Consider the following 16,245-nt stretch of genomic DNA (forward strand, 5'->3'; position numbering starts at 1 on the left):
TCACAATGATGCCAGGAAAAGGTCATCCATTGACACTTGAAGCTGGTTAAATGGAGAAATACCTGCCCTTGATGTTGTTTGTCTACAGAGGGATTGAACTAGGTTAGTTTGCTTTTGGAGATGGGTGGAATTTGTGGAAACTTCAGTCTGTAAGTGTTGTTTTTATGATGCATATTGCCTTTTTTTTAATTAGTAAAGATGATATAAATTGTTTTGTTCGATCTGAATGGTTTGTCTATCTTAATTAGGGTAAAACATGAAAAAATATTGACAATTTTCTCAACGTGTCACCGTAACATTGGTAGAAAGGTTACTAGGTTTTAATTCAGGGAAGGTGTTAGGAAACAATAATTCAAACCCATTGAATATGGTATATTAGAATTTTCAGAATACGATAGTAATCCAAACCCACTCATATTAATATATATGCCGATTTCAGTCCCTTGTTAATTATTTAACATCTTGGAAACCCTTGTTTTCAACTGCTTTTTCTTCAATGTGAAGGTTTTTCTGCTTTGAATTATTACGACGTAAATGCTGCCAACAACTGCAAGCTACACTTTGATGTTTGGTATGACAAAGTCTAATAGTTCAAACGGTCTAGCTGTTCACATCAAAATCTCCTTTTGAAGTTTTTTAGCTGCCCAAAAAAAAATCCTTGGATGAGGGTTATATCTCTAGCTAAGAGTGTAGAGCAGTAGTGATTTTCATTCATAGTTATGGAGCAGGTTTAATTAATGCTCGGAATCTACTGTTTTTCAACTGAGAAGATCATTCAGACGAGAAATTAACCTTTTAATTTGGTTCATATAATAACCCTTAACCCTTCAATAATAACCCTCCACATTGAGCTATAGTTGTTAGAAAATCATATCAAGGTATTAAGTTAGAAAACCCCAAAAAGGATATATAATTAATGGTGGGATACATCAAGATGCATGTTCATTGGTTGTTGTTCGAAAAGGAATATCTATTTTTGCCTATATGTTCGCAGTCTGTCTGTCTGTCTGTGGAGTATAAGTAAGGTACACATGCTTATGTAGTTTAAGAAGAAAAAAATGTAATGATTTAGAACAGAAACCCTAAAATGGATTACTTGTATCTCCTATTTCAGGGGCCCACGTTTCGTCATCCGAAAAAACTCATTTCCTAAGAGCAAGGGCTATGCCATCCCTTTCAAAACGAACGAGACACCAAGTGATCGGCTGAAAATCTCACCATGGGGTAGAGGAGATGGACACATTATACGGTACACAAAATATGCTGTCCTGTATAACGTATTTGAGGATGAAATAAACGGACATGATTAGCTGATATGAAAAGTTAGGGTTAGGAAATATGACCCGCTATATCAGATTTAATGGACGTGTATTCTTAAAAAGAGCTTAGTTTTATAGTAACAAGCCCCATTACCTCCGTTTTCTGAATTTTTTCTCAAACAATGGAAATAGGCCGTCTTAATTCCTTTTGTTTTTTTACCAAATGGGCAAAGACTTATTAGTTACTCAACGTGAAACCATTTGCTAAGACTTTTCCATCATTTTTGTCGACATTTGACTGGAATCGCTCACAAGCTATTTGCTAGTTTCATTTATATCGGCAAGTTCATTTCCTGTGCTCATGCCAAATGATTATTGCCACAGTTTTTGGTTTTTGCTGATTCATTTTCCTCCATAAAGTGAGTTCATAATTATGTATTTGGACTTTATTTTGGTAATTACAAAAACTAGAGGCAGGAAACGGAGTTACGGCTGGTGATTAGAACTAATTAAGATCAACGGGAGACCATAATAAAGTGACACTAGTACAATTATGTTTTTTGGTCACGGTTAGCCTTGTCACGGTTCGACCTATAAACGAGACCAAAATATTGATAGTCCCGGGTAAATATGATTCCGTAGCCATTTCATACATCTTTGGATACGGGTTCATCGGATTCGCGTCTAATCTGCCTACATCAATCCATAACACGATCAAAAGTTAGAACCGCTTTGGATTCTTAACCCACCTTCTACCCAGTCTCCCACGATCTCTCCTTCAACTCCGCCCACCTTCTTACTTCTTCTCTCTATGTTCAGTTCAGTCCCGAATAAAAACTTTATTTTATCTGTATTGATTCATTGATTGTTCGATCTGATATCTTGTTCTTATGGAGTTTGAATAGGAAGTTCCAATCAGTCATTCAATGTTTTTGTCTCCCTCTACATAGAAATTACATAGTTCAGGAAATCTTATGGTTAACTTTAGAAGAGGACAGAGTAAACAACGCATTTAATGATGAATCTGATGTTCGATTTGGTTCAAGCGGCTTGGGTTTTTCTGGTAAGAGTCTGAAATCGTTAATTTTTGGATTCTCTGTTGGTTAATAGATGTAATTTAGTGTTGAATTAGTGAATTCTTTGTATTTTAGGGTTTTCTTATTTATAATCATGGCACTTTATATTTCCGATTTTGATTTTTTTGAACTTATAATTAGGTACCCTAAGATAGCCATTGAAGTGTGGGAGATCCATGCCTTTTGTTTATGTGAACGGACAAATAAGAGGATCGAACCATTTCTTCTGACTCTTTTTCAAATTCGATAAATGTTGATTGATTGTATATTTCATTATAGTTCTATGATTCAGCGTTTCATTTCTTATTTGATCCCTTTGAATTCCATAAAAGGTAAGTTATATTCTCCTCAACATCTTATTTTAATGATGAACTGGTTTTGTAAATTGCTTTGATAGTGAACCCAAAGATCATAATGGAAGTTAATCCAGTTGATATCAGATTATTGCACTTATAAGGATGTACAAAGTATCTAACTCCGCTTCCTGAGATTACACTCCTTCCTTGGTGCTTATTTCAATGTATTCGATATCCTTAACCTAACGTGACTTTGATTTGATTTTGCAGTATGAGGCCTTTCCGTATGTAATTTTAGAGCTCTGGTTTTGTTATCGTTCAATTATATGTGGTTCAATTACAGGTAACTTTTGTCTCCTCAGCTGAGATTTGCAATATCTTTTGTAGCTTCAGTTGGAAGTATTTTACTGATATTTAAGTAGGGTGATAATTCAGTGGGAAGTATTTTACTGATATTTAACTAGGGTGATAATTTTTTCCTGCATGTCTTTCATCCACTTGTCATACAAAATTCATTTATCTGAAAACTTGGATGCATAATACCATATCAAGGGCAATTGATGCAAGTTTTATAGACTATAAACCCGTTGTACATGTTGAGTTTGTTTTAGTGGGATGAACTGCAAAGGTTCCTGAACTAATTCTGAGTTCTGTAACTTCTTAATGCAACACTAAGTTAGTTTGGCCCGAAAATTTGCACTATTTCCTCTAAGGATGCCATTTTTTGGCTTAGGAAAACAACTGTAAGGCGATGCTCCATAACCAAATTTACATTTTTTAATGAACAATGACTTCGTTGATGAAGATAATCCTAAGACTGAGTTTATTCTGACAGGTTTGTTTGTAAGCCTACTTTTTATCCATCTAGAGCTTATTGGTCTTGGTTCTTACATGATCTCTTTGATCTGAGGCACCTCAGCAGCAAAGATCCTTAATAACATGATAAGAGATTGGTTGCTCAACCAAATAGAAACTAGCTATATATACAAGTCTGGTCTGGGATTTAATCATTACCCTTTTTTTTTAAAAATCTTTTTCATGTAAAGCTTTATGCCGCAACCACAGGTGTCCGTTGGCAAAGAATTAAGAAATATTAGGAAAATCCAAGTTGCGAACCCTTTCAATTTACTGATATGAAATACTTATACTTGATACTTGATAGTTGCTTTTGTTGTTTCAGCAACACAACACTAGGCATTACATCCAGCAATCACGTACGGAACTATCTTGTTACAACTAGCCTTTTTTTGTAACCCATCCATAATTATGTATTTGTTGGTTCTCTTACCTATTTTTTAACATTTTGCGCCCTTAGGTCAGTCCCTGACTTCCAGGTACATTTTAGTGGAACCTTTTGATGAAGGGTTTTTTACTGGTTGTATTGTTTGATAAACCTTGTACCGGTAGTTTATTTTGTTTTAAAACAAGAGAAATGATGAATATATAGCTGCGGAAAGGTACACTATACTTCAATATCTGTCTGTTTGTGCTGGTGCACATGTATCTTTTGATTCTTTTCAATTGCAATATGGATCTTTATTATCCATCTTTGTCAAGGAAAACCACTTATCATTACATTTGGTTACTCTTTCCTTATATCAAAAATTATTCTCATAATCCAACTTTAAATGATGCTTGGTACCTTAGAAAGAAACAGATGTGTTTCTGAAGGTACCACTTACTGCCACATGCTCATGTTCTTTTTTTGTAATCCAGGCACCCTTCTCCATTATAATTTATTATTACTGGTTTCGATTTTACCAGTGTATCAGTTCCATATATTTGCTCTGAGGTTTGCAAGCTAAAATCAACGCTGCCATCAATGATTATTCCCTCTTTTGTATAGTTGGAATGATAGAAAATTTACATGCATGTTTTCAGTGGGTGCGCATCTTAATTATGATGCTTGCTTAGGCTTTTCAGATTAGCTTCACTGAAGATTTAGAAATTTCGACGTATTACTACACACTTCCGCAGTATATATATGATCTTGTATTGTAAATTTAGTCATATTGTTTTAGTGTTATCTTCGTTTGCAGCTTTGTTGGAGGCCGCCTTTCCTACTCTTTTAGGAGAAACATATTTTGATACTGATTGTATTCACTCTAGTAAAATGTATATATATTAAGAAACATGTAAAATATTGTGATTTTCCACCATATAATCATATTCAGTTCCATGTTTGGTGTAATTATATTCAGATATTGTTACTGCTTTGCCTATTTGTTTTGTAAGCAAGGAGGAATAAAGATGTTTCCCAACTCAAAACTTTGTCCAATATCGAAGTATCTTATCAGTGCGTATTGTTTGGACACGGTGATGGGATCCTGTCTAATATACAAATTAGTTACGGTGTAAACAGATATTCGTGTCCATTAAATAGATCTTGTGCCGGTGTATTTTAACAGGAGTAGATTTGGGGTCCTTAAAAGAAAAATCTAAGTACGGAGAATTACCAAACAATCCGTTAGACAAGGGTTATTACTAATTCATCATGAACCAGACAGAAATGGGTCAATGACTCAATGGCAGATGACTCGAAGGCCTAATATTCCGTTTTATCGAAAAAAATCATTTTTGTATACAAAGTTTCTGCCGTCATTTATTTTGTGGCCGTTGATAAATTAACTAACACTTTTTCGGTGGATTAACCTTTGATTTTGGATTATATTTTGAAGACAAGTAAAGTTTGATAATTCAAATACACAAACTTCAAATAGTTTTATACTTTAACTGATTTTTTTAGCGGCCAACAAGAATACTCTTTATATATTTTTTTTAATTGCTAATCTTGTGCCTGAATATATGTCCAAATATCGCAATCACTAAAGAATTTATAAGGAACAAAGCTTCTTGCAGCTACACTTGCATTTGCGTCATATGGTTCTACTTCATAGAGGCTGGCTTGCGAGTGCTTATTAATTACTGACCGTCTGACAGGTTCTTGAATTGTGGTAGATAGAAAGTAAAGAGAGTGAACTACAAGTAATCTTCTCAAAGACCTAGTGATGCACAAGTACTCATAAATTGGGATCTTTTTTGTAGTAGTCCAGATCACTTTCATCTGAAAAACCACCTACCTTAATCATAAAGTGAGGTCTTGAAATCAATCTGGGGGCTTTTATAGAAGCTACTGGCATCAGTATCCTTCAAGTTGAGATGTATATTTATAGTTAAGCTCAGTTCGCCTGCACTAGGACCACTCAGAACACAACAAGTTGTAAAGGGCTCAAGTCAAAATTTTGCACTTCTTTTTTGCAACAATGATACTCGCTATATTTCTGATTTCTATTTACATATATATAGGAGCACCTTACAGGTAAAGACATTCTGCATTTATTCGTTCAATTTCTAGCTGACCGTCCTATTGATCCTACACTTTTATGTGTACTCCTCAGACAAAAGACATGACAAAAACAATAATCTAAGATGCTGGTCATGTAAAAAGAATTAGTCATGTAAAAAGAACGGCAAACAATGTGGCTCATGTAATAGCCAAAAAAGCTAGAACCACAAAGACTTCCTCTGATTTTGATTGTAACATCCCCAATGAATTTGCTAAGCTTGATAAAGGAAGTCAGTAAGAAGTTATGTAATATTTTGGCTTAATCTAATGGTTTTTAGCATCAAAGAAAGAAGATGCTTGAAGCATCAGAGTGCAGGTCGACAACAAAAAAAAGTGTCTGATTCGTTATCCAGCCTCATGGAAATTAAACCCATTTAAATTATTCCATCCTCGGAAACCTTTCGATGTCAATGGTTTTATCTAACTTCCACCACAGGTGCAAGTCATGTACATAGTAGGCGAAAGATTCTACGTCAGAAACGAAAGAAGGTAACTGAACTATGCCAGAACCTTAAACTGTGGCAATCCTGGAATTGAGATGATCTCTCCATCCGGTTTCGGAACCTTTAGCAGACCCCGGTATAGGTAATAATGGATACTTGTAACACCAACAGATTGAGTGAAAAAGACAGCTCCAACCAAGCTGAGTTTTAGGGTCACAATCGAAACGCATGGTACGAATGAATCATAAATCATATGTCGATGAGAAAAATTCATACTAATTAATTGCTTATTATATTAGTTAAAACAAATTTATACCATGACATAAACTTTCATAATAACAAGGACACGGCTGTATGAACAATATACTTACAAAGGGTTCACAAGCATCATCACAGGTTTATAGGCAATGTGTTTGTACAAATAAACAATTAGGCAGAGTGGAGTGGAGAAGGAAAGTTGGATTTGTACAGTGCCTCGTCGCCAAGTAGTAAGGTCCGAGTGTAGTGATGAGAAAGGAAATTAGAATATGGACGAGGAATCATTCCTCATCTAAGGATATTTTATTTACTTAAAATATTAAAAGTGGGGCCAAAATCTGTTATTAATATATTTTCTTAGGGTTTTTATTACAATAAAAGACAAAGCAATCCTCGCTTTTCACTTTTTTTGGGTAAAGGATTGAAACCTCGCCTATCTCTAAATCCCCTTCCACCTTCCCTGCTTTCAAGCAGAGAAAAAATCAACTCTTTTTAAATTAGACCTTTAGCAACTACGAGGTGTCACTATCATCCTCTAATTTTCATCCGCTCCACTCAGCCTTAGTAAAGAAACCATATGAACAAAAAATTAATAGAAAAAAAAGATCCAAACATAAAAGAAAGTTTGGGAGTTAATATAAGTGGCCAAAGTCCATAACTGACCCATAGCATATGCTTTTTTTTTTTTTGATAATGAAGAAATTATATTAGAGAAAGGGAAGAAAATACAGAGAAGCTTCTTACAAGAAGTAAGAAGCAAAAGAAAGCAAGGAAAAAATTACAATATTAAATAAAAATTACATCCCAGTTAAAGACTAAAGTTCTTAAGTTTCCTCTTAGATAAGATTTAAAAGTTGCAGCCCATGAAAGAAGCAAACCTCTAGCACTCTGACAAGCTTGATCAATGCTTTTCGACTTTTCATCGAATGTCCTTGAATTTCTCTCCAACCGGATACACCATAGTGCAGCAGCCGGTATTAAAGACCAGACTGATTTATCATGTTCAGGTAATTTAAAAGTGTGCCAAAGCTGCAACAAATTATAGACTGTGGAAGGCCATTGACCATTTATACCATGAGAAGGAAGCACTGCAGACCAAATACTTCACGAAAATGCACAATCGAAAAATAAATGTTTAATGTTCTCCTCCGCATCACCACACAGTAAACATTTGTTCACATGGTGATACCCCCATTCTACTAACATGTCAATTGTAATAACTCTGTTATGAGCAGCAAGCCAGAGGAAAAAGTTATTCTTTTTTTGGTACCTTGTTATTCCAAATGGCCTTATGGGGAAAATGAGGGTGGTCATTGACTTGATGAAGTGCAGAATACATTGAACTGATGGAGAAGGTGCCCGTATTTGATAAAGACCATCTCCTTCTATCTTCCATGTTGCACAAAAATGGTGGTTCGTCACCAATGATGTCAAGCAGGGAGATAAGTTGTTCAGCTTCAGAATGAGCAAGATGTCTTTTGAAATAAAAGTTCCAACTTTGTGCATTGTCATTTGACTCAATATGACTAGCAAGAGACCCCATTTTGTTGTTACTTAATTTAAATAAGGATGGAAATAGACTTTTAAGAGACCGTGTACCAACCCATGTGTCAAACCAAAAGGAGATGGATTTTCCATTTTGTATAATCAAAGAGGTATGCAGGGTTACCTTGTCAACATGGTTATGGATTTCCAGCAAGAAGTTCCGTATGTACCTTTCACCTTGTCAGGAAACCAAAAGGAAGAAGAAGCCCCATGCTTCTCATTGATCAGCGAAACCCATAAAGAATCCTGCTCCATGCCAAATCTCCAACTCCATTTTGCTAACATGGACTGATTAAAGTGTTGCAAATTCTTTAATCTAAACCACCTTTATCAATGGGAGTACATGCCAGATCCCAAGTGGCTTTGTGTTTCTTTTTTGTATCACCATCATTCCACAAGAAATCTCTTATTTTCTTTTCAAGAATCTTGATGATGGACACTGGAGCTTTAAAGATGCTGAAATAATATAAAGGGAGGCTAGTGAGCACACTCTTAATAAGTGAGATTTTTGCCTCCTTTCGTAAGCTGAGCTCTCATCCATGGTGCTAATCTGTTGTCAAATCTTTCTATAACTGGATCCCACAATGCTTTAGATGTTGATTTTGCACCCAGAGGAAGTCCCAAGTAGAGAATAGGAAATTTATCAATCTTACATCCAAGCTTGTCTGCCCATGAGCCTAAACTGGGAGTGTCCCCAATTCCGACCAGTCTGGTTTTTGAATTGTTCATTTTGAGACCTGAAACAACTTCAAAGCACTTCAATGCACTAAGGACAAAATGCAGCTCGTCCCAGCTACTCTTGATGAAGATGATAGTATCGTCGGCATAGTGTAAATGTGAAATCTTTCGACCTCCTACCTTGACAGAAAAACCACTAAGGTAGCCATTGAGAGTCAGTTTGTTTAGATACCTAGCAAATCCATCCATGGCAATATTGAAAAGTAGAGGGGAGAGTGGATCCCCTTTCCTAACTCCCCTAGAACAACCAAAAGATCCGAAAGGAGATCCATTTATGAGATCCATTTATGAGAACCTAGCAAATCCATCCATGGCAATATTGAAAAGTAGAGGGGAGAGTGGATCCCCTTTCCTAACTCCCCTAGAACAACCAAAAGATCCGAAAGGAGATCCATTTATGAGAACCGAAAATGTGGCAGTGGAGTAACAGAAGTTGATCCAATTACACCGTTTGTCTTTAAATCCAACCTTCTTCATAATCATTTTTGAAGATAATTCCAGTTGACCCTATCGAATTCCTTTTCTAAATCGATCTTACATATGATACCAGCGGAGTTATTTCTGATTTGTGAGTCAACTAACTCATTCGCAATCAAAATACTATCATGTATCTGCCTGCCCTCCACATGAGCGAACTGTGTCTTTGAGATTATCTTGGGAATAATAACACAAAGTCTTCTTGCAAGTACTTTACAGATGATTTTGTACATGCTTGTGAGTAAACTAATTGGCCTCAGATCTAGTACACTCTCCACATGACTCTTCTTAGGAATTAAAGAGATGAAAGTTGCATTATGAATAGGATTGATTTTACCTTGAGAGTTAAATTCATTAATTGTTCCCATGATATCTTGTTTTATAGAAAGACCAACACTTCTTAAAGAAGATAATGGGATATCCATCTGGCCCAGGAGCTTTAACAGCTTCAAGCTCATTAATGGCATCAAGTACTTCCTCTTCTGAAATATCTCTTTCAACTGCATTAGCTTCCTGTTCAGAAATACAGTTGAAATCCAAATCCTCCACAATTGGCCTACAAACCATATCTTCTTTAAATAGAGTTTGAAAGTTGTGTATGATGTTGCTTTTGATTTTGTTTCTGTCACCAGAGAGAGACCCATCAATCATTAGGTGTTTAGTTCTGTTCACCCTTCTTCTATTTGAAGCATACCCATGAAAAAATGAAGTGTTATTGTCTCCTTCTTTTAACCACTGAACCCTTGATTTTTGTCTAATGGATCTCTCAAGCATGAGTGTGACTTCCACGTATTCCACTTAGGCTTTTTGTCTAAGAGATTTTTGTTCAACATTTAATCTATGTCTCTCCTCAAGTCTGTCCACAACATTAATATCATGCAAAATCTTTTGCTTCTTTACATTGAGATTACCAATGACTTCCTTGTTCCATCTTCTTAATTCCTTCTTTAGGGCCTCTAATTTGAACCAGAAAATAAAGCATATGCTAATCTCCACATAAATATCACTGTTAGCACTGATATACTACCTCCGTTCTTAATCAAAACGTACTATCACTTTTAGCCAAAAAAAAAAAAGAAAAGTTCAAATAGATAAAGCAAAAGTAACACATACCGAAAGTGACTCATAAATTATAGTTGCACAAAATCCCACAACTACACCCGTTATAACGATAATAACACAAAGTTTAAGTTATATGAATCAAACCAAACATTGATGATATTGTTCACCACTTTGACACTAGTATGATCTTCACAAACACTTCATATCAACATGATGTGGTTACTAGAGATTCAAGGTAGTGTATACATATAACAATGGAGAAATATAAGATGAAAGCTAGATTTTAAAGCTTGTTTTCTCTCTTGATAACTTAGTTCACATAACTGAATTCTATTTCAACCTCTCCTCTCTCTCTATCATTTGAATCCTTATATAGGCAGATGTATCAGCATAAGACAACTACTTTCACGTGCAAGATCTATGTTGATGTATTCTGTATATCAGTTTGTCTTACTCGTCAGGTTTATCAGGATTATGAGAGCTCTCCCTATCGACCGTGTTGCTTCTTATCCTTTCACGCTTTTTCTGTTAGAGTAGTCATCGCCTAGATTTTATCATGCATCTTCTCTCCGCGTTCTTCTTCTTCCGTCGCGTGAGTACTATTCTCCTTGTCTCTTAGTAATCATTATCTCTTCGTGTTTAGGGATGTTTTAGGTTAGAGCGAAGTTGTGAATTAGTGTTGTGCGGTATTTCGCCCCCATATAAATATAACCAAAGGATATCCTTCCCAACTGAATGTAGTTAGGAAGGCTTCTTTTGTTGTGTTGCAAGTTGCAACTGCAACCTGGAACTATAGACCTAGTTCTAATGATAAAAATTCTTGAATCTTCTTAAGCAAAGTTTAAATGTGGAAAACCAAAAATGCAGACCTCCCTGATATCCACACGGCCACGTCTGCACTTGAACCACTCTATTGCCAACTGGGTAACAAGAATTCATGTGTAACCTCGAAAGATGTTTGCACCCATCACGCAAAGCCTGCAATCCACGGTCACAAAAATTATGGCAACGGTTCACACGAAGCACCTCCAGGTTATGGCAATTTGAACCTATAGTCACCCATCCAGTATAATAAATAAAGGATACCAAAATTCAATTATTAATCTGCTTGATTGGTGCGCTTGCGCTATATGAAAGCTCAAAATTATCTACCACATAAAAAAACCAATAATTCTTGAACAATAAAGCATAACCAAGTCCAAAAACAGAAGTGGGAAATACCAATAGGTACTAGAAATAATATATTAGAGAAAGTTTGGTCCAGTTGACCGAGTCAACTGTCTGTTTAATCAATTTTCAAAATATATTTTACAGTTTGGTCCTAAAAATTATGGTTTGGTCCTTGGATGACGTCACGGATGATGTAATTGTCACTGTGTGGTGACAGAAATATCCTTTTGGGACCACATATATAGGGAAAAAACCCTAGAAAATATCTTATTTTCAGATTTACTTTCTCCTTCTTCCTGTTTTCAGATCTAGTTTCCCTATTTTCCGCTCCCTTTTCCAGTTTTTTCCTGCTAGTGATGAAGAAGATGAAGATGATGGTGAAAGATTCTCTCTGCTCTTCATTCTTTTGTCTACTGGTGATGAAGAAGATTAACGATGATGATGATGATGGATACAATGAAGTTTTGCGGGCTTTTTTTTTTAATGTTTGCTCCTGTTTTGATGATGAAGACAATGATGTTAAAGATTATGCTGCTACTTATGATGATGATGAACCTTTATCATCTTCACATGCTTGGGTAAGTTTCAGATCTACAAAAGAACCTTGAAATCCTTTGATTTCTTCATCTTTTTATTTTTCATCATCATCACTTTGGATCTTCTGTTCTTGATTTTTAAATCTGATGATGTTTCTGTTCGTGTTATTGTTGAAGACGATGAAGATGATGATGATTAGTTGCTACTGCCGATGAAGATGAAGAAGTTCATTTCTAGAATGAATTCTGGTTGTGATGAAGATTTTGATGTTTTTTCATCTGTTGTTATTGATGATGGAGACGATGAAGATGAGTTGTTGTTGATGATGGAGAAGGTGAAGATGATTTCTGGAAAATCTAGTTTGTGATGAAGATTTTGATGTTTTTTCTTCTGTTATTGCTGCTGATGATGAAGATGAGTTGCAGCTGATGAAGAATATGAAAACGCGAAGTTCATTTAAGTTAAAAATGAAAAATGAAAAATTAAAATGAAAAACCAAACAAGTCTTTATTTTTTAATAGCAATTAAAACCTAAATCCTTCTTCCTAAAAATCAAAATAGACCTTAATTTTCTTTCTTTCTTAATCATACTTAAATTAGTTATGATTGTTCTTCTAGTATTGTCATAAATAGAACAACTATGTATAAACCCTAGTTTTTACCTTTTTTTTTTCTATAATAAAATAACCTCTAATTCTTATTTATCTAAAATAAAATTTTTTTAACCTGATTACATCAAAATTGATGGTGTTCCCATACTCGAATTGTTCCCTTAAGAAAATTCCACAACCAAGCAGATGGAAATGGAATTAACTAAGGATTTAATTATTTTCCTATGACCAAGCTCTTAGGAACTCCATAAGCATAATTTATAAAAAGAAAAATCTATAAAGTGATGTTTTTTTTCTTCTCAGTTATGATTATACTAAAATTGATTTAGGGTGTTGATTATTCTAACATTAATTATGTCAAATAGCTTACGTAAATTTGGTTAAATAATCGATTCTTTTTTTATTAATGTTAATTAAGGGGGTTTAATGATTATTTTATGATTATGGGCTATATATGATAATTATACATAATTTCGTGGGCTATATCGAATGATTATAAAGGTTTGTTTGGTTAAATTAAGCACTTATTGAAATGGGCTATGGTTAATAAATGTGTGGGCCATATTTAAGATAAGCCGAAGAGAATTACTTGTAGAATCTTCATGGTTGGGACTAGGGGTGAGCATTTTATCCGTCATCCGCGGATTTAATCGGAACCAACCTTATTTGTGCGGATGGATGTCCGGACCGTTCGCTAATGGATTGGACGCGGACTTAACCGAGACCAACCGTATGTGTGAGATATATTTAAGATAACTTAAAGAGAATTACTTGTAGAATCTTCATGGTTGAAACTAAAATAAAAGCATTACCAAACCCAGCCTAAGGCTAAGGCTGAGTTTACTTAACGACTTTTTATTACGAAACCCAGCCTTAGCCTAAGGCTGGGTTTGGTAATGCTTTTATTTTTCCAAAAGCACTTTCAAAACCTATATATGTCAATAATTTTTGAAATTGGTGTTTGGTAAAAAAAAATCAAAGTGCTTTTTACCCAAAGCACTTCCCAAATTCCTCGATTTTCAAAAGATGTGGAGGAGGAGCTTTTAAAAGCTACAAAAGCATAATCTTTGGTCCCACCTAAATTTAATATTTGATTTATCTTTTTTGTCCCTATTTTATTTTGTAAATGACAAAAGTTACCCTTAAACTTATATATAATCGATTTTTTATTTCCTATATTTTAGTCTTTAAATATTATTATTTTTTATTTTGAAACTATTTCATTTACCATTTCATTTCATTTATCAATAAGAAAGATAAAAACAAATATTAAATAATTATTTAATAAATTTTAGTTTGATTTTTTGTTAGAAAATTATATATATATATATATGTGTTAAAAAGTAGTTAAGTAAAATAATTTTTTTAACAATCATAATAGTAATAAGAATTAGTAAATTTAATATTATATATATATATATAGTAAAAATAATTAATTATTTTTAAAACTAATAAAATCGAATAAAATTCAAAGATATGTCTGTTTTTGTCATTTTCTACAACAACAATGGTTGAATTTGATATTTTACCATCGTAGAATAAGAATCAGTCTTCTTTCAGCAAGTTGCATGAAACTCTCGACTTTGATCACTAACTAACTAAACTCATAAGATAAGACTTCTTCTTTTGTACGCCCGGTTCACTAGGTTCTACCAATAGTAGAATGGCAGCTTGAATGATTCGTTCATGTATCAAGTTCATTCTTCACTTCCTCTCTTTCGCAGTCGAGTTCCTAAAGGACCTTGTCTCAACAGCGCAAGCAAGATAAATTGCCTCTATTTGATGTCGATTCATCCAGACTTCCATTACTTCAAATTTACTGTATTCAGTTTAGGAACTTAGGTAAGAGTCTCTCGATCAAAGAGCTGACGAGGGGGGTGAGCGGAAGAAGGAGTCTACTGGACGCGGTTCAACTAGCAGAGACTCTTGGAACAGCAGGAGTCAGAAGTCCCCAAGTAAGCGTATTATGGGGGACCATCAAGCACATCCGGCAAGAACCAAGGGAGATCTCCTTCTTGCATAACTCAGATCGGAGCAAGGTGCCATCGGACGCAGTCTCACGATCGGGCATGAGTGTAACGATCCAGAAGTTGTCATTGTATACTCGGAAGGCGGCGGGAGAAAGAAGGGAACACTGGGCGGGATCTTTCAGCAGCGAATTCCCCATACAGATAGAGGCCCCTATCAAAAAGATACTCCGAAGGCTTCGGGATCGAGGTCTCATTAGTCGAAGAAGACCCTGGCCAATCCACGTGGCCTGCTTGACGAACGTCAGCGACGGAGACATCGTAAATCGGTCCGCGGACATCGCTATCAGTCCTCTGTCCTACTACAGGTGCCGCGACAACTTTTCTAAAGTCCGAACGATTGTCGACCACCAGATTCGCTGGTCTGCTATATTCACCCCAGCCCACAAGCACAAAACCTCGGCGCGGAATATAATCCTAAAGTACTCCAAAGACTCAAGTATAGTCAGTCAAGAAGGTGGTAAGACCTTAGCAGAGTTCCCCAACAGCATAGAGCTTGGGAAGCTCGGACCCGGTCACGACCCGACACTCAACTACTAGTGTCGATGTAGTAGTTTTTTCTATTAGTTGCAGACTTCTTCGTAGAGTAGGCGTTGTCTGCTATCAATTCCATGAAACTTCCTTTTCATGCAAGGACAGGTTGGTTCGAGGACCCCTTGGTCAAAGTAAAGTAGGTCCTGATTCCAGGACGGAGCCGTATGACGTGAGGGTGTCACATACTACACACTTTGACCGCTTTTTTAATCAGCTTTAACTTTAGTTAATATTTTACCAAACGTCAAACTGTTTTTTTCTCACAGCACAACACAACAACGCACAACAGAAAAGTGCTTCTACAAAAGCTGCAGCAATACCAAACTAAGCCTAAGGCTGGGTTTAGTAATTCTTTTATTTTTCCAAAAGCACTTTCAAAACCTATATATGTCAATAATTTTTGAAATTGGAGTTTGGTAAAAAAAATCAAAGTGCTTTTTACCCAAAGCACTGCTTAAATTCCTCAATTTTCAAAAGCTGGGGAGGAGGAGCTTTTAAAAGCTACAAAAGCATAACTTTGATCCCATCTAAATTTAGTGTTTAATTTATCTTTTTTATCCCTACTTTATTTTATAAATGACAAAAGTTACCCTTAGACTTATATACAATAAAAAAAATTATTTGTATTTTAGTCTTTAAATACTATTATTTTTTGTTTTCAAACTATTTCATTTACCATCTCATTTTATTTATCAATAATAAAAACAAAAACAAAAACAAATATTAAAAAATTATTTAATTAATTTTAGTTTGATTTTATTGTTTGAAAATTATATATATATATATATATATATATATATATATTAAAAAGTGGTTAAGTAAAATAATTTTTTAAACAATCATAATAATAGCAACGATTAGTAAAT

The 16,245-nt window shown here is 35.0% G+C and overlaps 1 protein-coding gene across 1 annotated transcript; it reads left to right on the forward strand.

The window, feature by feature from the left end:
* The first annotated feature begins 12,044 nt into the window (after nt 1-12,044).
* Nucleotides 12,045-15,554, forward strand: LOC113274525. The gene is made up of 2 exons (XM_026523887.1): nt 12,045-12,248; nt 14,648-15,554. Exons 1-2 carry the CDS (start codon nt 12,045-12,047, stop codon nt 15,383-15,385), a joined length of 942 nt encoding a protein of 313 aa, XP_026379672.1. The 3' UTR covers nt 15,386-15,554.
* The last annotated feature ends 691 nt before the right edge of the window (nt 15,555-16,245 follow it).

Source organism: Papaver somniferum, chromosome 1 (genome assembly GCF_003573695.1).
Source record: "Papaver somniferum cultivar HN1 chromosome 1, ASM357369v1, whole genome shotgun sequence".
Lineage (NCBI taxonomy): Eukaryota > Viridiplantae > Streptophyta > Magnoliopsida > Ranunculales > Papaveraceae > Papaver > Papaver somniferum.